This window comes from Amia ocellicauda, chromosome 4 (genome assembly GCF_036373705.1).
Source record: "Amia ocellicauda isolate fAmiCal2 chromosome 4, fAmiCal2.hap1, whole genome shotgun sequence".
In the NCBI taxonomy this organism is placed as follows: Eukaryota; Metazoa; Chordata; class Actinopteri; order Amiiformes; family Amiidae; genus Amia; species Amia ocellicauda.
Window position 1 is genome coordinate 17587979 of NC_089853.1, and position 27344 is coordinate 17615322.

General features: G+C 39.8%; 1 protein-coding gene across 3 annotated transcripts; it reads right to left on the minus strand.

The window, feature by feature from the left end:
• Positions 1-27344, minus strand: cd82b (CD82 molecule b). 3 transcript variants are annotated; one of them, XM_066701144.1, is made up of 9 exons: positions 27189-27344; positions 16767-16839; positions 15129-15201; positions 10424-10548; positions 8317-8391; positions 4928-5026; positions 2781-2963; positions 2305-2388; positions 1-1960 (listed from the first exon to the last, which is right to left on the minus strand). In XM_066701144.1, exons 2-9 carry the CDS (start codon positions 16827-16829, stop codon positions 1883-1885), a joined length of 780 nt encoding a protein of 259 aa, XP_066557241.1. In that variant the 5' UTR covers positions 16830-16839; positions 27189-27344; the 3' UTR covers positions 1-1882. The 3 variants fall into 3 exon arrangements, with proteins under 3 accessions (XP_066557241.1, XP_066557242.1, XP_066557243.1); XM_066701145.1 differs by having other exon boundaries at positions 27077-27295; XM_066701146.1 differs by lacking the exon at positions 27189-27344 and adding an exon at positions 26815-26949.

Genomic DNA, 27344 nt, shown 5'->3' on the forward strand with positions numbered 1-27344 from the left:
CAAAATTCAAAGTTTTATTTTCTTGTAAAGAACAGTTTTTATTGGATGAGAGCTCACACAATGATCAAATAAGCAGGCTTCAAGAATGGTCTCATTTCAGTTTGATGTTCTTAACATTTTATTCAGTATACAATAAACTCCTCAGAGATCCAGAAATATCTTATTAAGTGTAGGAAACTGAAATGCTACAATCATAAAAGGACGGGAAGACTGGTAACTACAGGACAAAGCATATGGTACGCTTTTACTTTTGTCCTCAAACTTTAAAGCAATGAACCCCCTTGAATTTTAACCCAAGGGGAATGTTAGATGAAGATTTGTTAATTAAACAAATCTGTAATAAACTGTACATACAGTTAAGTGTGTTGCAAAGTGTCAATAATTAACTTGAGAAACCTGATGGACAAAGTCTGAAAATATGGGTGTGGTGTGGAGTCTGGAAATGGGTGTGGAATTGATTTGGGCTGGCTCTTGAAAATCATAAATATTTCACTGGAATAATTCCCATTTGCATTTTATCATGGTTACTTAAATCAACAGACCGCTAGTAAAAGGAAGTGCTCACAAATCCGTTTTTCCACTGACAGTTGCTGTTCCCTAACCAACAACTGTTCATAATTCGGAAGCAAAACTGTAGAAGAATACAGAAACTTTTTTTTTTTTATTCCATGCCCCCCAACAATGACTTTTTCCCCTATATAAAATAATGCACATAATAAAAAAAAAATGCTCATCATTTCTTAACTGAAGTAATATATACATGTATTAAAAAATAATAATCAACCACAACAAGAAAAACACAAAAGACATGCAGAACTAATTTAAGATCTAACTGGTTCAAAGACGGGTCAGGCCAAAGTAGGTCAAAGGGATTTGTAAAATTAAAGTTTAGAAACCAAGACTAAAAATAAAGCAAATATTGTCAAAATTGTCAGGATTCTAAACAGCAATGCTAAGACACTGTAACACAGTCTGAGCAGGTCGAGATGGCCCTTCGTTTCAGGTCCCTCTATGACTTCAATGAAAGAGTAGTTTAAATGATAACATTGCACTGGTAAGAATCAAGCAACAGCGAGCTTTCATATTTTGCCAGCTCTCCTGGACAATCAGACCCATTTCAGATTGCTTTCTTCCCCCCAGCTCGAACTGAAACGTGGAGAGGGCATTTCACCCAGCATCCCACGTAAGGTTAAACTCCGCAGAAGGCATGCTATAGCCCTGCATGGTTCACTCACTACCCCCCACCTCCATCCCTTCTTTCTGCACTTTGTATGCCAACAAATAATGAAAACATAAAGGGACCCAGAGAAAGACATTTTACAAAACATCAGGTGAAGCATTGTGTCCCCCCCCGCCCAATTCACAAACCCAGTCCTGACCAGTCTTTGCATCACTGGTCAACATCTAAGACAATTTACTAAAGTGCTCTTAGAAAAGGAGACTAAACAGGCAAGCGCTTCCAGAAAAAAAAAAAAAAAAAAAAAAAACTACATCTATACATATATAAATGTTTTTAATTGTATTTATTTATTCTTCCAAAGGTTTATGGGAGTAGACGTGATGACAATAAGGTGGTCTTCCTCCCTCTCTGTCTGCAATGACACTTTTGCCTTCCAAAAAGGGAAGGAAATTGTATATTTTTATAGCTTAATTTCAAAACAGGAGTCAGAACTGTCATTTCGATATTCCAAACAGGAACATGGGTTTGGGTTTTTTAAAGCCTTTGAGACAGAGAGAGAGCAAGAGAAGTCTCTTTATTAGTTTTCTAACCAGGACTGAAACAGGAAATGTAACTCTGGAATGCCCAAACAGACTTGGTGGATTGGCACAAGGTATAGGTTGTATACCTGCCCCCCCTCCCCCTCCCCTGCCCCCACAGTCTTCAGTATTTTGGTACTTTAGTGTAGTCCTCCTGGTGTATGTTCCGGCAGAGGCACATGGACAGGATCATGCCCAGCAGCTGCAGAGGAGACGCACAAAGACAAATTGTAGATAAGACTGGATGTGGGAAAAAAAAAACCTGAGCACCACTATCTGCAAGTCTTGGTTCACCACAATCTTTACATCAAGTTTTATATTTTTGCCAAAACATCACCATAAAAAGCAAGTGCAACCTAAGTGTCAGGAAGACGGGCAGGAGGGGAAGACATGGTGAGAGTAGTATTACATCCTTCACTGTTCACTTTCTTGGGTGGAAAGGATATTGCCAGAAAGATGATGATTGAAAGTATACGAAAGTTGCAGAATTCAGATTGTCGTTACTTATTATAAAAGCCAAAGAAAAAAAAATTGCGAATGAAATACCTCGATGGCCGCCACTCCGATGCAGATTCCAAGAATAACTCCAGAGTTGTTGAAGAGCCAGCTCTCCACACTTGCAACACAACCCTGAGAGGAAAGGAATGGAGGAGATGCCGATTACCCAAGCAGCATGAGAGGAGAAAAAAAAAAAAACTGCCTCTCCAATAATAACTGCAGTCTTTGACAAGGAATATTAGACATACACATAAGACAATTTACAGGTTTAAATGAAAGGAATGGAAAAACACTGACAAAGTATAAAATTACAGCTCGTCTTTTAGAAGAGCTGAGAATAATTAAAAAAATACACTTAACCATCTATCTACACAATGACACATGGCACTACTACATAATGTATGGAACCAAGACAGCTATTTTTTAGTAGCTATAACTGACCAGTAAGTTCTTGTAGTTTGTAAATTGTGACCAGTGAAAGAGAAGGTCAATAATGAGAGTCAGTGTGTACTTGCTCGACATACCGTGGTATAAACGGGCCAATTGTGGGGCTCGGTGGCCAGACAGAAACCAAAATCAGTCTCTGTTCCAGAGACAGCAGTGATAGTGTAGTTACGGCAGGAGCAGGGGTACAGAGATCTGCTTGTATTCTTCACTATCATGTTCTCTGTCCAGTTCCCTGGTCCTGTCCAGCCACAGCAGTGAATCTAGAAGGGAGAGAAACTTTTTTAATATAACTTTTTCAAACTACAGATCAAATCTGCTGGCTTCAAGTGCAAAAAAGTAGTTCCTTTGGAAATTTGATAAGCTGCAAGTTACACAATGACATTTTCAGGCATAACTGCAGGGCATTTTCTTTATTTGGGTTTTGTTTATTTATAGATAAGATCTGATGCACAGTGGAAATTTGACCTCTCTATAAAGTCTCAACCTCACTACAATAGTAATTGTTCTTCCCGCAGCCGATCAAAATGCTTCTGAAACTTTTTGGTTTGTTTGTCAGAAAGCTTGAAGGAAAATCATGCCCCTATTTTTCTCCCCCCCCCCCCTCAAAAGAAGGAACAATAACCTGCTGTGTATGCAGCTCATTCCAGAACTGGCAGATGGAGGCATTTTTGCAGACACATGTGACAGTCACTTGTCAAGGTCACAGTGCAACAGTGACAGCAGAAAAGCTATGGTTGGGCAATCAGGGAAAAGCAATGCAAGTGGATTGGGAGTAGGACAAGGCTTTAATCCTGGGGTCAATTCCAAACCTTGCAAATTGGAATTTTACCTCAACGGTAATGCATAGGGTCATAGAGTTGTCATAATTGACATGAATAGAGCTGGGGAAGCAGTAGTTGTTTAAAGCATATACAAATTAAAGAGAAATCACTATTAGGAAATGTATAGGAGGTTATGAAAGGTGTGTAACTGTTCTGTAGGCATTTAGGAGATACACCAATATAAATATGAATGATCCAGCTAGACTTTCCTCAAGAGGGGATTTTCTATTTTACAGCATTCATTATGATTCAAAAATGAAACCAGATAATTGATTAGAAACCCATATGTGAAAAAGAGATGATTATGCCAAGGGGGTTTCCCATTACACTTTACACTTTCCTGTAACTCAAGGTGCTTCCCAGAAGTATACAATTACAAAATCATTGTTGTGACTTTTTAAATGAAAACTATTCTCTGAACAGTTGGCAGTGCAAGCTGACTGCAAGCCACAGACTGATGCAGCCGTAATCACAGAGAAAGACATAGGTGTGCCTATTGCAGTAGAAAAACAGCATAAATATAGTCAATTTCTCACGCCAATGTTCTTGGGATGTTAGAATAAAGATAACTGTGCCCTCTACATCTACACTCCCATTACAATAACCTAACTTCACATTAATCCTTCAACCAATAAGCTGGAGGCACTGAGCTCGGGGACTTAATGTATTTACCTGAAATCATTTATTCTCTTTTCGGCTCTCAATTCCAAATGGCAAGATATTTTCCATGTTTTGTAACCCACTTTAGTAATGCCTTGCTTTTCACCCAGACACACCAAGACACATTCTTGCCAATGTGTGGAAAGCCAAGCATCCCTGCCCCCACCCCCACCCCTTAGTGCTTAGGATCAAGAGAATGTGCCAGACTGGGCCTTTATTTATGCATTTATTTTAAAGTGGGGTTTGCCAGGATGATCTTGGGAATCAGGTGGCTGTTGAGAAGTGATGTTGGAGGACCAGTAGGTGGCATTGTACCCACTGGATCACATTTTGCTTTTAGAGAAGTCTAATAGGGTTCCTTACTACCAGTCATGATGAGGTTGCCTCCATTGTAAATGTACGGTACTCTTTCACATCCTCAGGCTAAATTCCAGTTTGGGCTTTCCCTAATGTGGCTTATATATGCAATCTACCCTTAGTTTCTATGGACTGCATACACCCTCACCACTTCACATGTACAGTAAGGGATTGGAGTAAAATAGCTGCCACACACCACAGGGAGCTGTACATCAGCAGTGGATAAAGGGAGTCCCCTCCCACCTGTACTTTGCTTTTGGATCCAAGGAATAAAACATGTTTCTTTTAAATAATACCACCCGTAGCTGTACATGAACTTGGGGGTGGATACGGTACTAGTTCATGAACAACCCAGGATTGTGAGGGGTATTGAGTTCAGTACTCACGCTTTTCTGGATGTAGTCCCATGCCTGCTCCGTACTGGTGTTCTTAGCCGAATAATCCACAATGATTTTATTGACAATGGTTGACATCTCATTCTTCAGCTGTTGGGGGGAAATTAACAATTATGCCAATATACTCGCATACAGACCCAGGCAAAAAGCACAGATCCTCAAGTCTCTTCAAAATTAAAAGACTTCTAATGGGTTATACAGGAGATAACTGGGTCAACCACACCTCACAAGAAACCAAGGAAGGAGAACTTGACAGAACAAAAACACACAAATATAAAGCTACCGATTCATTACTAAAAGAACAAGAATCCCAGTGCTGAGGATATTTGCCAAAAAACAATTATTGAAACATGCATTGTATTTGAGAAAATGAGCATGTGGCAAAGCAAGGCATGTATATTTAAGAAACATTCCCCAAAAGAATATTGGAAACATCTTTTCGGTTTTTTTTTGGACAGGAATCCCAGTGTGAGAATATCAAACATCTCTCTCTGGGGTAAAAAGGAATAGCTTCAACCGGTTATTAATTAAGAACCGATCCACAGGGTTTAATAAACTGTAGGCAAACAATTCGCCACAGGCTGATCAAGTCTTAATGGAATAGTGACAGTAAGGTACTCACTTCACCACACCTAAAATCAAAACAAACCGCTCACAATATTGGAAGCTCAGAAGTCTCAAGTCTAATCTAGAATTGCCTGTCTGGATGCACAGTCCCCACCTTGAATACAATAAAAAGCTTAACATTGTACACCTTCTCACGTGGCTGAACCTGCTTCTTAAGAGATATATATTTATATTTTTAAAATCGCAAATGTGCTCTGGATTATTGAGCATGCGGAAAAAATAATCTTGGCTGCCATAAAAAGAAGTTTTTTTCTATTTTTGTATTTTTTTTTTTTTTTTTTTTTTTTAAACGTTCAGTTTTTTTCCGTTCACTTTTTGCACACTCTGGAGGTGTGACAACAGTCTCATGCAAGAAAGATTTCACACTGACAAAAAAACAACAAAAACATCCTTGAGATTTCATCAAGGGAAAACATTAACAAAAACTAAAACACTTTGCCTTTTTATTCCGGGTATAAGAAGTAAAGAAAAGGAAACGCAAACACAGACTGTATGTGGGGTTCAGAGCGGTTGGGGGATAAATCATTCTTTACAGTCCATCCTGGTACAGATGTTTCCCATCAAACCCTCAGGGTGGCACTCAGCCAATAAGATCGCAGCAGCAGAAGCCCAGGATTGTGTGCCAGGAGCTGCAGCGATACTTTCCCTGTTCTTCACCCTTTGTGCGCCGATACTATACAGTGCCGTGCCATGTATTACGCAGGGCTGACAATGTGGGTCTGCATGGCTATGCTCGGACTGAAACAAATTAACCAAACGCAACAGCTGTACTTTTAATACATTTCTGCCTGCTCATTTAATCTACTTGGCCAAAATGCAATCCTACACCCCCCCAAGTAAGTCATTCCATGCAAAGACACTATTTATTTGTATTGTAAGCTTGTTAACTTTTTACGCATTTTGGTGAGCATCTGCTCTGATCAGCATATCTACACAAATTATTTCTGTGGTGTCTCACAAATGGGCTAACAAACAGAATGACATTTAATTAAAACGTTATCTAACTAGGAAAACAAACAAAACTCAGGAAATATTGTAAATCAGCCTGCAAGGGGGAAAAAATTACAAAGATCTGAGCATGAATGTGATGTTATTCTCTGGTTTAAGGGGTTTCAAGACCCCATACAAAATTCAAGTCATTCAGCTTTTGATTCAAGTTCACAAACTTAACACCACAACCTCTGTGCCAAGTTGAATTTGTATCGTGGAAATTCATGTTTGCACAATATGTTTCCAATTTTTTTTTTTTTTATTTATTTTTTTTAAAACCAGCTTTCACACTCAGTTTCAATGCAGCTATAGGGCTGGTTTTCAGTTTCCAGTGGGAGTTTTCTATCAGTTCCTGTCTTTATCCTTTAGGATCACGTTTATCAAGAGGAAGCAAATAAAGTGCCAAGGCTGAAACAAAAACCTGAATGACAAATGTAAGATGCGAGACCTACCAATGTAAACCAGAGATTAAATATGTACTGCAATTAAAAAACAAAAAATAGAAAAAGAATGGTGTAATTTGGAGAAAAAACAACTAAACCACAACACCACAGTCATTCATTTTCCAAAAAAAACTGAGCTTCTGTGACAAGTTCAGCAAAACCTCAGGCCTAGCAATGGCTCGAGTGCCACAATGCTGCATAAGGACATGACCCAGGTCCCTTCAGAAAAACAGGGGGAAGCTAGATTTTCTCACAGGGTCAGTACAAAGCGGTTCTGAGGTTTCTAATCTAGAGAGATATTTCTCCTGAAGACCTTCATAGCAGGTACAGTAGAGGACTGGCAGACATGACAGACTCACTGAGAGATACAACCTGAATAATACCACCTCTGCACACACAGCCCCCTGTAAACCTCGAGGACATCCACTCCCCTATTGTAGATCATTTGACACATACCACACAGTATGACGACTAATACTTTAGCCTTTTGATTATTTGCCTCAGGTGCCTGCATTAGTCAACCCTATTTTACATAGTAAGAAAATTGTTTGGCTTGAAGAAAGAAAAAAAGAAAAAGTGCAAAGAGGAAACTAGACAAGATGTGTATAGATGTTAAATGTACAAGTGTCTGCAAATGGCGAGAGAAATAGAAGGATAACTCAGAATCAGCAACGTAACTCAGACCCTTCAGATTCTCCATTTATTACTCGTGTGATGTTGGCAGTGACGCAACCCTTCCGCTGTTGCCATGGAGACACCTGTTTTTTTAATCTAAGTAAATATTTGATCACTGTATACTACTTTGAGACATGGTAACGGCTTATTAGGTTACAGTAAGAAAAGTCCTTAAAGAAAATGTAGTACGGAGGCAGTGACTGGTGTTCATTGAGGCCGATATAATCTGGTAGAAAAAAAGAATCAGGACCGTGGGGTCAGTGCAGTTGGAGAGAGGGCAACACTACCTTTTAAATGTATTACCTTCTAATGAACCACACAAAGAAAAGTCTGTTCCCCAAAGTAGGACATTTAAAACATTATTTTCACATTAGCCAGTATTCCACTCCAGGGCCTGAATTTGTCTCTTGAGAGATGTAGAAGATTGATCTGCTTTGAAGTAGAAACCATTGGATTTCTGTAGATTGACAAAATTCTGAAATTCATAAGAGCCTTGAAAAAAAACAAAAACTACACATTTCTGCAAGAAACAACAAAAAAACATTCCATACAACAGCTGCTGGTATGAATTACTACATGACAAAGTCTTCAGAGCACTGACTAGACATGAGGCACCTTGTGTGCGATCTGGCAGAGCACACTCACCAAGTCACGCTGGAAGTAAATGAGCACGGCAGCGGTGATCTGAGCGATGAGAATCAGGAAGAGGCAGGTGAAGTACTGAAAGAAAAAAAGGAAAGAAAATTACACTTGCTGGTGACTGAACAGGGTGAACACTTATGTTGCTCCCTTCTGTTCACAACAGAAGGCTCCAGCTGTCTCAAAAGGAACATATTCTCCAATTCTGAGCAGTCAGGCAAATTGGCACTAACTGTATGGATGCATTTCCTGACCCTATGTAAGCAACATATTCTCAAAACCTATTTCATAACCATAACAACACCTTCCAATCTGGTGTGGTGATGTGTACATGTTATATAAACAAACATGTATATATAAGCATTTTTTCACACCTGCCTAAAACTTTTGCACAGTACTGTGTGTATATTATATACACACACACACACAGTGAGGGAAAAAAGTATTTGATCCCCTGCTGATTTTGTACGTTTGCCCACTGACAAAGAAATGATCAGTCTATAATTTTAATGGTAGGTGTATTTTAACAGTGAGAGACAGAATAACAACAAATTTCAAAAAAGTTATAAATTGATTTGCATGTTAATGAATGAAATAAGTATTTGTACAGATCAGCCATAACATTATGACCACCTCCCTAATATTGTGTAGGTCCCCCTTTTGCCACCAAAACAGCCCTGACCCGTCGAGGCATGGACTCCACTAGACCTCTGAAGGTGTGCTGTGGTATCTGGCACCAAGACATTAGCAGCAGATCCTTTAAGTCCTGTAAGTTGCGAGGTGGGGCCTCCATGGATCGGACTTATTTGTCCAGCACATCCCACAGATGCGAGATTGGATTGAGATCTGGGGAATTTGGATGTCAACACCTTGAACTCGTGATTCATCAGACCAGGCCACCTTCTTCCATTGCTCCGTGGTCCAGTTCTGATGCTCACGTGACCATTGTAGGAGCTTGGCAGTGGACAGGGGTCAGCATGGGCAACCTGACTGGTCTGCGGCTACGCAGCCCCATATGCAACAAACTGCGATGCACTGTGTGTTCCGACACCTTTCTATCAGAACCAGCATTCACTTTTTCAGCAATTTAAGCTACTGCAGCTGGTCTGTTGGATCGGACCACACGGGCCAGCCTTCGCTCCCCACGTGCATCAGTGAGCCTTGGCCGCCCATGACCCTGTCGCCGGTTCACCGCTTTTCCTTCCTTGGACCACTTTTGATAGGTACTGACCACTGCAGACCAGGCACACCCCACAAGAGCTGCAGTTCTGGAGATGCTCTGACCCAGTCATCTAGTCATCACAATTTGGCCCTTGTCAAAGTCGCTCAGATCCTTGCGCTTGCCCATTTTTCCTGCTTCTAACACATCAACTTTGAGGGCAAAATGTTCACTTGCTGCCTAATATATCCCTCCCACTGACAGGTGCCATGATAACGAGATTATCAGTGTTATTCACTTCACCTGTCAGTGGTCATAATGTTATGGTTGATCGGTGTATATACAGCTCTGAAAAAAAAATTAGACCACTTAACATTGATTTCTGAACTTGGAGTGGTCTCTTAATTGTTTCCAGAGCTGTATATATAAAAACCTGTACATTATTAGTTTCACAGGTTTGACAAAATAAAAAAAGTATGGCTTTTAGTTAGCATTAAATGCAGTGCTCCTCCAATTTCTTCCCACCCACTGACAGGTGCCATGATAACGAGATTATCAGTGTTAGTCACTTCACCTGTCAGTGGTCATAATGTTATGGCTGATCGGTGTGTGTGTGTGTGTGTGTGTGTGTATATAAACAAACATTACATACACACCTACATATCGGAACATAATATGTGAAAGCATGGTTCCTTTATTGTATCCACCAGTACTGCAACAGCAGGTTTGACATTTCAATAAGGCTTGCTGCTGTAAAGTAAAGTCAGTGGGCCGAAAGCTTGTTTGCCATCACTGTAAGCAAGTGCGGTGATGATCAGATACCGTAATCTGGAAGCATACAGTGTACCACAGCATCACAGATGACTGAAAGCTTCAGCTTTCATGCCACCAAAAGTTTAAAAGCTGAACGCAGTGAACTGCTACAACGATCCAATCGGAGTGTAGATAACTCACCAAACCCAGAAGGCATCTGATCTCATAGATGGCACCAATACAGCCCAGGAATCCCATCAGCATGGACAGGGAGCCAACGCTAATCAGAATATAGGCGCCCACCTTGAGAGATTTGGAGGACTCCTCTGTAGAAGAAAAAACTAAAATCAGGAATCAGGAGGTTAAAATACACACAAAGACCTGCTCTCTGTCATCCTGTTGTCACGCCACCACTTGGTTATACAAAAACAGAGTAAAGCATCCCAAGCAGCTGGACAACAAACTTATACTATATATATCTTGCTTTAGAAGAGGAGGGGGTATGTCAGTCACTTTATGTGATCCTGAACAGCACCGAATGCTCCTCAAATGTAAGCTGAAGCAAAAACACAACAAAAATGACTGATTAGCACCTTCCTGTCATTTCTCCCTTACTGAATTTTCAACCCACACAAGTCTTGAAACTAAGGAAACAAATGGGGGGGTTACACAAAAGCTGAGAAGACCATTGGTGGACTGTAACCTTTGGTAATGTGGGAGATTCATTCCTGCCTCTAATCTTGTCGGTAAAATGTTTTACAGGAATAGCTACTTTGCATGCAAAAGGAGATGTACTGTATTGGATCTTACAGCTACACCAAGCTTATTTGAAACACGATGGATGTACTAATGTTTGGAACGCAACTTTGGTCCCCAGTCAGAAGAAAAACTCTGTACTGATGGCCTGGCATAGCCTCTGCCTATACATTACATTATAATCAAGCTTGCACATTTCAACAAAGAGGCACATTAATCTGAAGAAAATGTCCTGTTTGGATGCATCTGTGCTGGCTCATTATGCCAAAACAACTCGCAATGAGGCCTGACAGAAAGATAAGCAAGCCAAACTCTGAGGCCTTTTTCGGGTCTCTCGTCAACAACAACTTCATTGCATTCTCATTTTTATTCATTTAAAAAGATCACAAACTGTTTTGGGGAGCAACCCTTTCACAGTTTAAAATAACACCACCCCATTCAGTAATACGTTTATTAGTACAAAGACATAGGCATGGAGACTATGGTCATTTAATTTTAGGTCATGCTCCACCAGTAATTCAGAACTGCAGAATGCCTCAGATCAGTCACAACAACCAAACCACTAACCTCACAAACCATCCATATGAACAGTGACATTTTACTTGTCATTCACCTATCTGATGTCAGTGGTTAAGGGAATAATTAGTAGTTTAATGTTCATGCTTGGACCCCACCCCTCTGCAAAGTAGAGAGTGCTCTAGGGTTACAGGGTGTGTGCAACAGCGAGGTATGGTTATAAACGAACGCACTGTGGATCTATAACCAGATCAAACATGTCCAGGCGTACTTTCTGCCTATCAGTGTATATAAAGCAAAACAAGCTGATAAGCAGAAAAGCCCGGATTTTTAAATGAGGTGTCATTTCCAGAATACATGCGATTCAATGTCTCACCCATTCATTACGCAAAAGGCAAGGGATTGCCGCGATTCAGGATTCTGAAATGCTTCTTGGCATTTGAAATATGTGAAAAAAATACCTAAACGACACACACATTTTCTATGTTAAGCATGAGATGGTACTGTGTCACTGATCTTGATGTGAGCATTCAGAAAAGGGGAACGAAAAACAAAAATATTTTCTTTACATTGCACATAAACTTGAAGTTTTAACCTTGGTTATAATTTCATTAACACGTTCAACCAGCAAACAAGACCAGGCAAAAGGTTTAAATGGTCAAATTCATATAGATTTGCATCACATAATGAGTACTTTTTTAGAAATTTAAACCCGAAAATGTGCAATTTTATGACTTGTATAACAATTTAAAAAGAAGCTTCACCACAACATATATGGTCTCACAGTCAAAGAAAAGCATTATTATTCAATTAGAGGTTAGAGACACAAGCTTTGAAAATATAAACACTGCAAAATTAAAAAGATGAAAGCTAAAAATACCAGTTAAACAACTCTAGGCCCAATCTTTATATCATTGTTAGCTCTCAGCAAAGAACTAATTTAAAGCAGACTTGCTGGCTCTTAAGAAAGCCTTTTAAATTCTTAACATCAGCGGGAACGTTTACTAAGAAAGTGTTCTCTTGAGTTCTGATTGTTTTGCACAAAGTTATGTTGTTGTCTACCATGTTTATAGAGGTATGAACAGTAAAAGGACTTCAGGAAAAGATACAGAAGTACCATGTACTCGTATGAAAAAAACTAATGAAAATGAAACTTCACAGTGCAGTTGCGAGTCGTGTTGTAATAAAATAAGGGACCTTGTGACAAATCTCTGGGCGGGTTGGTGTTGCAAGATTACATATCAAATTATTATTTATTATAAGGTTAAATCCTTCCTACTCTTTTAGTATAATGTGTTTTCAGGCATAGACTGCCTGCAAGTGCAGTGTTTTGTATATGCAAAGCAGGTGACCTTTGTTCAGGCTAGTTCCTGAAATACAAGTTATATATATTACAGAAACACCATGAAGACCACACCTTATTGAAGACAAAATAATAATGCAGTGAATGTATTATAAAATTATAGTTTCAAGGCTTTCAACTATAATGCATAAGCGAGGAGAAAGGCATTTCTTTGGTAGATTCGAGTGACGCGAGGTAAATGACAACCTTGGGACCTTTTTGTCTTGTTTGTTTATAAACTGTACTTCACACGAAAACTGTAATCACAGTCCTATAACAAACATATGTAGCAAAATGCAAGGATGTATAACACCATATGTTGCACAACCCTCTAAATTGTTCTTTTAACTTTGGAAATTCTCTTAAAAGGAAGGGTGGGAGGGTGTTCATTGTACATACACCTATTATTTTTCTATATCCCTTGACAGATTACACTATGCTATATATAACACATACCGAAACAACTGAGAGCGGAGAAAAACAACTGATGTACAGTGGAAAAAAAAAAAAAAAATAGCACATTAATTTAGAAATACACTCCCACCAAATAGGTTTTAATACATACAGCTACTTAATTACTTGAGTTCAATCCTCTGTTATGATGGGATACGTATGCAGCCCACAATACAAGAAATAGACAATATTAGCTGTTCCATTGCAAGAATAAAGTTCTGCAGCCAATATTCTCCCAGGGATCTGTGGGCCACAGAATGTTGATGTTACTGGAAAACGGGACAAATGGATAATAAAAACAAGAGAATTCAGCAAAGCTTCATAATGAGGGCCCCTCGCCACAAAAATGTACAGATTTCTTACAGAAAAAGGAATGGGCTGGTGAACGGATTCTTCTGATTCAAGATGGTTGTCCCTTGTGGGACATGTAACCAGAGAAGAGAAAAAAATCTGCATCCAAGACACGTTGATTTTTTTTTAAACAAATCCAGCCCTGGACAGATTCTTTGGCTTTTATTAACTGGTTCTTTCCAGACCTCATATTTTAAAACCCATACGGACCATTAGCCTATTTATAGCATTGCATTCTTCCATCTTGACTGTAAGGCAGAAGCTCAAAGACTTTGCTTAATCAGCTACAGTACAGTTCAGATTTAAATCCACCAACTGTCTATATGACCAAGGGAGAGCAAAATAATCATCCTAATAGAAGCACTCTTAAATCATAAAAACATAATTTATGCATTTTATAGTCTGCCAAGCAGCCATGTCTAATCTGGATAACTGCGTTAAACTGGAAACTACATGTTTTAAGAACAGTGGCTTTGAGTTAATGGTTCTGCATCTTTACTGTATGTTATTGGTTTGTTAGTTACATTTTTACAATGGATTTAACTTCACTAACTTGCCAGAAGATTCATAATTTCTGAATAAAGTCTGGAATAACATTTCAATGTTTATGAAAATGCAATAAATCAAACTAAGATGCATTAACAACGTGGATCTTAAATAGTCAAATGATATAACTTGTTGCATAAAGAAGCATGAACTCTTAGTACTGCTTGTTTTGGCATGGATGGAAATCTAATGGCCAAATCAAAGGTATGTTCAGCGTTGCCCTCTGGATCTAGGCACAGCAAGAGAAAGTGTGCTCTCCATCTTCTGCTTCAGCATAGACCCTCCTAGACAAGCAGCCAAACTGGAAAATGTATTAGTTTTCCGACAGGAATCAACTGCAAATGGGGAGTGAGTGATGAGAAAAGCAGACAGCAGCACTATTCTCTTTGTACTGGCACAGGGTGATATACTGATCTAAGTTATGCCTTTCCTAACCTCCCACAAAAATAATAAATAAAATGTAACTACAAGTGTAAAAAAAAGCAGCAGTAGCCAGTCTATGCACATCTAAGAAACACTTGAACTGTCTGGAATGATCACCAAACTCAGAGATGAGATCGTAGAGAAATTGCAAAAGTGACCACATTTTGGGAGATTTCTTCATGTTTCTGAGCGCTGAGATAGATGACTGATGCTATCGCCATTTCCTGTGATGCTCACTCCTCATCTGCACCATCTGCGATTAATGTTAACATTCATGCAGTCATGTTTTTCTTCACTTAAATGCAATGATGCAAATACAAATAGTCGTCATACTTTTTAATAATGATTCTGCAACAGATCTCTTGCCATCCAGGGCACTGCGTTTATCTAATGTTAACATTTAAATAATTGTACCTGTTTTTGTTTCCTTTCTTCTAACTTCCTCTGCAGGTAACATAACTGTATTCATTGTTCTGTTCCTAGGGAACTTACAGTATTAAATCAGTCAACTTCACTTACGCAGCACTGCAATGAAACTCTGGTTGTCTAGAAGAACCCATAGTCCGAATCCCAAAATCAGCGCTCCAAAAATCTACGAAAAAAGAATAAAGATACATAAATCTATGTAAACCCTAAAACTTGTAAATCTCCTGTGCACTTAATGTAACCGCAATATGAAGGAAAGAGAAAAAGAGAAAGATATCAAATACAAAGAATGCACAACTCGAGATCTGAGCCCAGCTTTGCAAACACTAATGTGGTTGGGGAAAAAACTGAAATGTTTTTTTTGGTGCATAGTGTTTAATGTATTTTGAACATCAGCAAATATAGGCACTTAGAACCCTGTTGTGTGTGTAACCAATGGCAGCTATCTGTGCATGTTACTTATAAAAAGCTCTTGCCTAAAGAGACCTCTTGGCTGTTCCAAATGAAGTTCTGCTCTTTCGCCATCTGGATTTGATTCCAGGCGCTGCCTCTGTGCAACGGGAGGGAGAGTTGGGGAGAGGGAGAGAGACAGAGAGGTAGAGAGAGAGGGAGGGAGGGAGTAGAGGGAGAGAGAGGGAGGCGGATGTGGACTGTGTTCAAGAGGCCCACACGGAGAGAGGGAAACAGACTGGAGACGGTAAGCATGCGTGTGAACTCTGCCAATTGACTCCATTCCGGTGGCACTTTCTTGGGAAGGATGGGTCACAAAGCGAGGGAATTAGGCCTTGTTCTCTATGTGTGCACCAAAGTCATTAACAACGTTGTCAGGTGAATAAAAATGTAAAAAAGGGATCACCTTCTGTACTCATTCTGTAGGGTTATTAATGTAAGCTTGCTTAATACTAAAGGAAGAACTGGACTTGACGATTTGGTGAAGACAGACAGACAGGAATTCACAATTCCACGGAGTTGAACATTATTTCTTCAAAAGAAAATATGGCGTGTAGAAACGCCAGGGAGAATAACAGCTTAGAAAATGAGGCCTAGTCATCTTCAAGTGTTTATCAACATTTCTGAATCACAAGATAGGATCTAATTTGAATCACCTCCGCAAAATAACTGCTATTTTGTGGCTGTAAATGGAGATACATTTGATTAAGCTATCAATACCCAATTTTCCAGGTAAGTGGTTCCCTCTTCCTCACATCTTCCGGCTGTTTTAGAAGATCACAGGAAAGATGCCCGTTGATAATAATAGGGGACATTTTTCCCACCTATATAATTCACTTACTTCTGAAAAATGTTTGTGATGATTATTATTTTCAATCTAAATCCTGTTTTTGTAGCACTGCCCCCCTACAAGAAACCTGAATCAACCGGTGTGAAAGTTTACACATTTTGTCCAAACAATGTCTATATCAAATTGGAAGAGCTGTGATTAATGTAGGTGTATCCAGACTGACTTAATGACCGTAGCGTTCTTCGGTCTAGAAGTCTAGCCATCATCTGTATACTGTATATTCCTGTAACCACACTCCTGCTGCCCTGAGAAACCTGGTGCGGGGAATGTTTCATTCAAGAAGTCTTTATCCCGACTTCTTAAAATAAGATGCAACAAAACATACCGCCAGCTGCAGCTTGCAATCACAGCAGACAGCTTCCCCCCCCCCCCCTTTTCTTCCTTCACATAAATATTGCAAGACCCTGAAAGTAGAAACATCTGGAACTTACAAAGAAGAGGAGGTTGAACAAGAACAGGAAGTACTTGGTCGCTGTGATGCAGCCTTTCCCCATGATCTGGACCCTGGATGGGAGGAAAAAAAGTGAAAAAGCAAAATAAAATGTATGTTCTGCAAAAGACAGGAATTTATCTGTACTTATATTTTTGACCTTTACATGTCAAACAACTAAACCAGGATACTGCAGCTAAGATTCTTAACCAGTATAAATTGAGATGTGCCAGGAGAGTGAGCGTTTTCAATTAGCTCCTCCAAAGCAAGAAAATAAGATCAGTCATGTGCTTGTATTACAGTACATTCATGCTTAAACAACTGTGCACTTCAAATTGCTATATTGTGCCCAACCCTGTGTCATTAGTCACTCCATTTTCTTTTTTCTTCCCACCATTGTAGTTCACTTTGTGTGTACAAGATGTTGGCGAGCCTCTCCCTAAGGTAACATGAGATCAACGGGCTCAAAGCCGGAGTCTTACAATGCCATAATTGAATGAGTCTCTACTGTCCATTTTTATAGCAATTTTGTATTCAGCAGACTGTTCAATGTTTTGGGTTGTCAATGCAGTAAATGACCTACATTACCTGTATTTTACTGTACATTGCAAAGGCCCATGCAATTCAAAGCACATGGGGGGAGAGGCACTGTACAGATCAGCCCATACTCGTGTCCTCCTGTTCTCCCTATTGACTCAAGTACAAATTATATCAGCCAGCACACAACACCTCAGATAACCCAGAGTCTGAACGTTCATGGTGTCTGACTTTTACAGTACACCCTGGTGGGGGAATTCCTTGCAACCCACATAGCTGCCTCTGACTGACTTTACAGGAAAACATGACTGAGCCCCAGGTGTTGCTGTCACCCACAGTAGCATTACTGTGCTAATAATAATCTGTATGATAGGTAACTGAAACACAGCTGTTTTTAATAAAACTTATTAAAGCTAAGGGAAACCGGCAACAGTGATAGCTATCCAGCACTGTGATCGTTAGGAGATGCTGTTCCTCTCTACAAGTGGCACAGCATCCTCTTATGAAACCAGATCTCGCATCCAAACACATTTGTTACACTTACTGTGGGCGAAAGACCATGGCAGTCAAACAGCAAGAGAAGTGGAAGTGTTTCGAGTCTCTGTGAGAAGGTTAACATTTTACCTACAAGGCTCCTTGATGGCCCACCTAGAGTCCATTAAATATTAACTTAACCTGCTAGTCAGATGATCATGCCATTTCATTTTCTGGTGTTGGTTCCTCTAAAGGGAACAGCCAAACATGTTGAAGAGAGAACGCTCACCAAAAACTGTGCCGCAGAGAGCTGCCTTGATGATGGTGCACCGTGTCACAGAGGGAAAGTCCATGATAAGTATACCATAGCCGGGGAAGAGTGCAGATTTAAATCCCATTAGGAACTGCTGGAAGATGACGGAGTCTAAAGTTTCCAAATAAAAGCCACAGACACTGGCGAAAACGGCAGATCTTTCATCAATATATAGTTCCACGAAGGGACAGTTAATCACATCCAAATGTTAATATAATCAAGGCCAGATCACGACCGTTCTGTAATTGAGGCAAGGGGTGGAAGCACCAAGTATAGGCCTAGACTTCAAAAAGACAAAGAAATACACTCACCTAAAGGATTATTAGGAACACCATACTAATACTGTGTTTGACCCCCTTTCGCCTTCAGAACTGCCTTAATTCTACGTGGCATTGATTCAACAAGGTGCTGAAAGCATTCTTTAGAAATGTTGGCCCATATTGATAGGATAGCATCTTGCAGTTGATGGAGATTTGTGGGATGCACATCCAGGGCACGAAGCTCCCGTTCCACCACATCCCAAAGATGCTCTATTGGGTTGAGATCTGGTGACTGTGGGCGCCAGTTTAGTACAGTGAACTCATTGTCATGTTCAAGAAACCTATTTGAAATGATTCGACCTTTGTGACATGGTGCATTATCCTGCTGGAAGTAGCCATCGGAGGATGGGTACATGGTGGTCATAAAGGGATGGACATGGTCAGAAACAATGCTCAGGTAGGCCGTGGCATTTAAACGATGCCCAATTGGCACTAAGTAGCCTAAAGTGTGCCAAGAAAACATCCCCCACACCATTACACCACCACCACCAGCCTGCACAATTTTTCCAGTCTTCAACTGTCCAATTTTGGTGAGCTTGTGCAAATTGTAGCCTCTTTTTCCTATTTGTAGTGGAGATAAGTGGTACCCGGTGGGGTCTTCTGCTGTTGTAGCCCATCCGCCTCAAGGTTGTACGTGTTGTGGCTTCACAAATGCTTTGCTGCATACCTCGGTTGTAACGAGTGGTTATTTCAGTCAAAGTTGCTCTTCTATCAGCTTGAATCAGTCGGCCCATTCTCCTCTGACCTCTAGCATCAACAAGGCATTTTCGCCCACAGGACTGCCGCATACTGGATGTTTTTCCCTTTTCACACCATTCTTTGTAAACCCTAGAAATGGTTGTGCGTGAAAATCCCAGTAACTGAGCAGATTGTGAAATACTCAGACCGGCCCGTCTGGCACCAACAACCATGCCACGCTCAAAATTGCTTAAATCACCTTTCTTTCCCATTCAGACATTCAGTTTGGAGTTCAGGAGATTGTCTTGACCAGGACCACACCCCTAAATGCATTGAAGCAACTGCCATGTGATTGGTTGGTTAGATAATTGCATTAATGAGAAATTGAACAGGTGTTCCTAATAATCCTTTAGGTGAGTGTACATTGACTGTGCAGTTTTCTCTTTGGACATCAGTGTTGTGCATTTGATCACATTATTTTATTTTTAGCAAAGTTCAAATCACCAGTGAGTGACTGAATCAATAGTTATATATATATATATATATTCAAATACCAGATTTCAAGGGTAATGCTTGCTTTTTTTTTTTTTTTTTCATTGCATACATCATATACACAAACGCATACATGCACTGAAATATGAAGACATATACAGACAATTGTAGTAACAGTATTTCCTGTGCAACAATTACCTACTACAGAAGCCTGCAAAACTGGGAAATTCCACATCCTATGAACTCAAACTTAACACTGAAATGAAGCAACACTATTTTAAAGCATCCAGGCACAATCATTTCAATTCACAAGCACCCCATGAGTTACAGATTGAATCTGGAAGTGCGCTCTGCAATTCAGAATTCACTTCTCCATATCGTGTTATTTAGAATAGGCACTCAAGACAGGTGTTGAAATTCTAGTTCCTGTTCCTAAGGGCCAATTTCACAATGTCACTATTTAAGGAAATATTCAATACCTGAAAATGTCACAGACATAACATGAAACAAATAAAGGATTGCCCCTCTTTTAACATAATTAATTGCCACCTGCTAGACACATACACACAGACACCTTTATTTTATTTCTGAAGGAAATACTTACATTTTTTTAAATTAGCCATTTCAATGTTTTTCAGTAAAAATATTGCAATCAATGCTCATTCTTATTCTGCATGCTTTTAAAATGAATTCTTACAAGAAGAGGTACAGGATGTAAGAGTTCTCAGGATATTAAAGGGCAGTCCACAATTCTGGGAGGAATTGTTTCATTTAAATTAAAACTGAGGGGCCTGGAAACAATCTGTACGCTGAATTCCCCCAGTTAGGCTAACTTCCTTGTATATTATTAACCTGTATAATTTTGGTACACATCAAAATCAGACTCATACTTAAAGCAAAAACAAAAATCTTCTGTCAATTAATTGCTTGTTTATTTTTAATTTTATTTAAATCCATCCCTGTGACCAACCTTGGCAGCTCAATTACCATATTCAGTTGAGCCCAGATAATGTCTCAAAATAACCCTTGAAGTCAAAACCACTCAAAAAAGACAGGATACTCTTGTCACTTTCACACAGTGTCTACCTCTGCAGATGTGTAAACATTTCCCCAACTGCTCTGAACATCTTCTATGCAAATGCATGGTATTAGAAACAGTAGTAGGAGTGTCAGGCACTTACTTCCAGCTTATTTGCTGGATTTACCAATAATGACTATTTGTAATGACGCAGGCATAGCAAGCGGTTTAATAAAAGAGTAACATGATTCTGTGGAGGGAAAAACCTGCGACAGACCAGGCTTTCATCCAAGGAAAGTTTTGTAGACTAACTACATCCCATGCTACAGGATTCATAGCGAGCTCTGACCCACTGACCAGATAGACTTGTGATGGACTTTGCCCTAAAGGCTAAATGAGTTTCGTGTCAGATGATAACATGTGGTCATCCTTGTGGCATAAGGCAAAGCTTCCCAATACCATGAGAAAGAGTTCCAGTTCCTCCCATTCACCCACCTGCCTGTGAGTGCACAGAACAAATGAGTTGCACTCTTCCATTCATCTTTTAAGAAATCATCTGGCCAGGTTCCATCATCAGTCCGCTACTTAAAACTGCCATCCCGCTACAAGGCTCTCAGCCTCCTTTCACTCATAACCTTTCCCATGTTTCTGCGATATCCTATCCGCGGTCTTGGTCCTGAATTACGCCCTTGTTAAAAACTAGCCCTGGGCTGCTCCGATTCAGCATTTAATACAAAGAACCGTAACAGTTTTCAGGGCGAGTTCATCACCAGAGGTGCACAATAACCTGCTGTAATTTTTGTGCCCATTAGCAGTGCTCATGATGGCATCACAGATTAGTCAACAGTGCAATAATAACAGAAACACTCGCACACAATGTTGTGGATGCGTTCACAGGGAGACTGAATTCCGAAGATGAGAAGGTAGTAGCTGACAATAAGTGGCACCATGTTTGAGGACTTTCGATGTTTCAAGTACCCTCTTCCACAAAAGCATGTTCACAGAGTTGCAACTATGAGCATGAAACCACTCAGCACCAAGAGGAGCCAACAATGCAGCCTTTGTGACTGAATAATGTAGGTGTGAAGGGAATAGAACAGTTCAATCAAGTCCTTTTATAAAAAAAAAAAAAAAAAAAAAAAAAAAAAAAAACTGATCGATTCCTCACATTTTAGTAATCCAAAGCCCAGTGCGTTTCAAGTTCAGAAGGATCCAGAAACTAGTTAAAATTTATTTGCAATTCTCTATGATTGGATAGCCAGATCGTATGAATATGTTTTTCAGGACCTAACAGTTTTCTCCCCTCTCTCCATTAATGTCTTCTTCCCCATTTTTAAATAGTTTTTTGTTTTTCATTTTCTGTATCTTTATTTATACCTCTTCTCCAGGCACTCCAGCTACCCTGTGTGATGTATAAGGTGCAGTGCAGGACAGCTGTGGAGAGATTCTTGCTTTGTGATGGGAACACAATTCTCATGAAAGGGGAGAGCATCGTGATGTTGAGGAAAGCTGAAGTGACGATGCTGGGAGTCCCACGGGGGAGGCATGAGAGCAGGATCCTCTAGAGTCAAAGATCAAGGTCAAAGTCCGAGGCACAAGCCAGCATGATTCTTGCTCCTACTCCAAGAGAAAGTACTTTGTTCTGCTCCAAGAAAAATAAAAGTATTTGAACACTGGAGTGCTTTCAAAATGTAAAATTTTTCCATCAGTCAAATCAGACTTGAATAGGGAAGGCAGAGTATAATGAATGCAGCCAATATACTAATTCTATTAGCACTTGACTCTAAATGCTAATAAAATGTATTGACTATATAGTTTTTATCCCCCTCCAATTTCTAATCTCTCTCTAATGTAGCATTAAAAATATAACCCCAAATATGTGACCTCAAAGCATACAGGACTGCTGTGTAATGCTTTTAAATCGCAAATAAAACACTTCCGCTAATTGGTCAAACTAGATTCGGCAAATAAACTTTTTGTAGAATTGAAAAGCATTCCTACAACCACATAGGAAATTGCAATTATGGTATGAATGTTTCAGCTTGGTAAACCATTTGTTTAATGTATTATAATTAATAACATTAATTTAATTCATTAATAAACATACAAAGTCTAGTTAAATACCCAACTATGCAAGTCACAGCTAGGGGGGAAATGTACAGATAATGAAACGGAAATACAGTAATAACACAGGCTTAAATTTTACACATTTTTGCATCAAAAAAATTTGGTAAAGCAATGCAGTTTCCATTTTAGTACGAATTGGGGGGAAAAAAAAAAAAAACAAAAAAACAAAAAAAAACACGCAAGACTGCAGAGAAACACACTGCCATGCATGTGCAAGTAGATAGTTTTAAAAAAGGGAAAATATGAATGCACAGAAGTTGATTTGAAGCATTTTAAATCAGCAGAAGCAGCTGATAAGAATCATTAGATCTGTGGTCTCTGCACATGGCGTTTCATCAGGCAAAACATTCATCATGTGACCATTTCTCTGTATCCGTGTCCTCAGAGAAGAGCAGAAATAACTGAACTATACATGTAGGAGTTGTCCTGGGTGAAGCAAGTTAACCCACACAGTAGATTTCCAAGTTGAGAAGAATCTTCATTTAATTTACCTTTACACAATTGGCTATAATATTTGTCACCGTCCCAACACCCCCACACCCCACTCCTAGTCCTCTGAACTGCCTAAAAAAAAAAGATCTACTTTGATTTTCCAAGACAACAATGGCAGCTTTCAATTATTCTTTTCACCCACTGACAAAGCAGAAACTCTACACAGACAGGCTTACGCCAGGCCTTATATATTCCAAATTATAATAATGGGAGAAAGAAATATGAAGGATGACCTTTTTTTTTTCCCTTCATTGTTTGTAGGAAGTGGAGACGTTTCAGTTTTTGTTCTTGTTCAAACACTGATGAAACACTATATTTGTGTCTTGCAAAGGATGGGGGGAGCAACGGGATGAAGGCAGCCCTCACTTTACGTTGGAAAATCTCAGCGAATACAAAACATTTTACAACGAAAGACGAGAGAGTTTTTGTCCCCGAGTTATTGCCAGTCTGTCCCCAAGTTATTGGTTTGGGTCCAGCTTTACAAAGCCGTCTTTCACCCTCAGAATGAGAGGGATCATATATATTTTCTCCCCAGACACGTCCTTTTATCTCCAGAGCAAGCCGAACAAATTGCTATGGTAACCATTCAACCATGTCTAGTAAGAGGCCAAAAAGTCTCCAGCCTCACTACAATTCTGACAACATCTCTCCCAGTGAAAGTGCAGTCTCCCAGCATCACTTTATAAAGGATAAATGTATGATTAGTTTAAGTGATATCACCCCAGGCTTTAGGGCATATGACCGTTATCAGTTTACACAATCCTATTAATTGTACTTCTTACGAATGCCCTCTAAATGTATGATTAAACTCCAGGCTTGTGAAAATGGATTTGTGTTTTGATTTCATTACCAGAATGAATAGTTGTATTGTGGCTACAGTATGCTCCTTTGTATGCTTGAGGCATTGAAAGTAAAGTTCCACATCAATGAAATCAGTGTGGACACAACCACTTTTAAGGAATGAACACACTCCTCTGGTTTTATAGGACCTAGATGCAGAGTGTTTTTGTGCACCATTTTATGTTTTTATTCGTTTAAAATTCATTTTGAAAAGGGGAAATGCCCCAGGGGAATTGTCCACTTCAGTATTCCAGCCTTATGTTGCTCCTCTACCAAGCCAAATGGGGCTTCTTGTACCCTCTGGATCTAAGACACACCATGCTGTCATGACTTCTGGGTAAAATGGAAACACATGAGGCTTCAAGATCAAGATGAACAGGGGGGGGGGGGTTGCGGGGGAATCCACTAACATTCAGTTCCAATAACAAGGCCACTGTCCCAGTTCCAGCCCTGCCAAAATACAGTTTGGCCTTCCAAGATGCAGTCTCTCAGCTGTCATACTATACCAGCCACTAATTACAAAATGAAGAACTGGAGTACAGCTAAACTTGGTGTGAAACCTAGGAACAAAAAACAGATACTTCTGAATATCAAAGCTGGACAGATTCATTAAATCAAATAACATCTAGCTTCCCCCTAACATCCCTTAGTATTGTTTTAACACAGTTTTCAAGTTACAATTTATTTGCCAAATGTTCTCAGTGTAGGAAATCTGTCACAATGCCAGACCTTCTTGCATTGCTGCAGTGCTATGGAAGATAAGCATAGCACTGTATAATTAAAAACAAGGGCTTGTAAACATCTAAAAGACAAGCCTGGTTCACCATGAAATATGGGGAAGACTCACATTCATTACACTAGGTCTAACTAAACAAAACAAAAAAGAAACCATAAAGCAGTTTCAATCATGACTTGTACTGTGCTGCAAGGAGGAAGAAAATGACCATGGACACCACTAAAGCAAACACCAGATACACTGTACCTACTACCCTACTCCAGCACTGAGCAAAACACAGGCAAAACTAAGTATAACCAGAGCATTTGAGGGGGGGAAATAGGTTTGTTGAATTATTTTAAAATTCCCTCAAAGAAAGGGAGAAGAAAAAAAAAAAAATCAAATCCCAAAATAATGTCCAAGTGAGTTATAACTCATACTATCTGCCATCAAGAACATCACTGTACCGTACTGTAAACAAGGCCGAGCTCTTGTGCAATTCTAGCAATTCCACAAAACAAAACTGAAACGAAGAAAAATCATCCTCAGGAATCCACCATCCACTGGGGTTCTCCCTCAGTTTCATTAACATTGACTAACTAACCCGACCAACAACGGGGAAAAAAACAGCACTCTACAAAAGTACCTAGATTCAGAAACATTGCAGAGTAACATCCTCCGTATACAGTTTATTAATCAGTGCCTTTCTTGTAGTAATAAGCAGACATTTTCAAGAAAGCAAATAATCTAGGTGACAATTAATAAAGAAACAAAACAGAATTAAAGTGTGCTTCCAGGTATGTGATTTGGTTATAAGCCACCTGACCGCTGCTGAATCCCAGCATCTCTTGCAATAAAAACTGTTCAAAGGAGCAACAGAGCACCTTCATAATGGTGTCACTGTCATTACAAATGCACCGTATTTCTATTATACCATTATTATACAATAGATCTATAAATAACTCATATTTAGATAATGATGTTTATACTTCAATATATTCCTGTTGTTGTACGTGTTCTTCTTAGAGAAGACAAATCTCCCATTTGTAGTTGATTCCTGAGGAGAAAAATAGTTTCCAGGTGGATTCCAAAGTCCTGTTCTCATATAGTGCTGTGGATTCCAGCTGGGGGTTTTAACAAGACACAGTCCAAGTGAATAAAATGGATCTTGTGAACCAGCTGTCCCCTTAAGTCTCACATTAGACCTTGCCTGTGGACCCATCTCTTGGTTGAAGTCTGATAGTAGGGTAAGCTCCAGAGAGACATGGAACAGACCCAATGTGAAGAACAGTGCTGTCACTCCATCCTAGCTTCTCACGCTGAAGATGTACTGCATCAACAGCTGCCAGACTGAAGGCACTAAACACACTGCTGCTAAATGCCTGTGACAATCGCCATTTAACGCTCAGGCACACTGGATGCGTGTCCCACTTGTTTCACAAGACACTCCCTTCTAATTTTAAAACAAATGATATGTCTCTCAGTTTAAAACATGGAGTGTTCACATTCGTATACAGTAAATGGGATAATGACTGTCATTAGTTTAGAAGAAGAAGAATATGCATTAGTCTAAAGTACTGTGGGAAGGCTCTCTACACTGTGTGTGGGATCCAAAAGCAGTCACATATGTCCAGACCACACTACATAAACTGCACATTAAATAATTCACAAAAAGCCTTTCAAGGAACAAAACTACATAAAACAAGCACAGTAGACAATGCTTCAAAAAGCAGTTATGGAAAAACATGTCATTTAGATAGTTATATTTATCTATGCAAAGTATGGATAAGGTCTGCAATGAATATGAGCTGCTGCAGTATTTGGTGCACAGAAATGACTTTTCTTTCTAAACTAGCGACTGTAAGTAAAGCTTTTGAATGCGTGCGCACCGAATCACAAACCATTATCAACTTATTATTTTAATCGTTCAGCATTAGTTCACAGTTATGTCTGGTGTGTTTTTTTTTTTTTTTTTTTTAAATAAAGTGGCACTTGAAAAACACACACACACACACATTAAAGTTAAGCCTTAGCAACACGTACCTGGCCTGGCTGCTTTACATATCCTACTCACAGCTTACACACAGTGTTTCCAAACCAGCCCGACTGCGAACTCACTCCGGCACCTGCTTCCAATTAGTGTGTGTGTGTGTGTTACTGTAGCTGGACTGGCCACTGTTCAGATGCCACATCACCAAACAGGTTTGATATTCCGCCGATGTATACAGTTCAGTGAAACAAAAAGAAAAACATGGCAAACAAAAGTTTTTAGCAGCCCTCTGCATTGCGCGCTGCTCGCACTTACTACACTGACAAGCCGCCGAAGCCTCGCAAACAAAGGAAACGCTGTCTGGTCCGCCGCACAGCCGCCAGTGCGCTTGTTTTCGCCCGACTGGAAAGAAAGAGTCGATACTCACGGTTTTCGGTGTAGAAACAGTAACAGATATCAGACCAAGCGTCTTCACTGGCGCTCAGCACAGCAATAAAGCAGCTCCGGCTGAACAGGGCAGCATGGGAAAAACATCCCCCATGTGGCAGAAATGGGACTAGTAGGGAAGCCCAGCCCTGCCGTG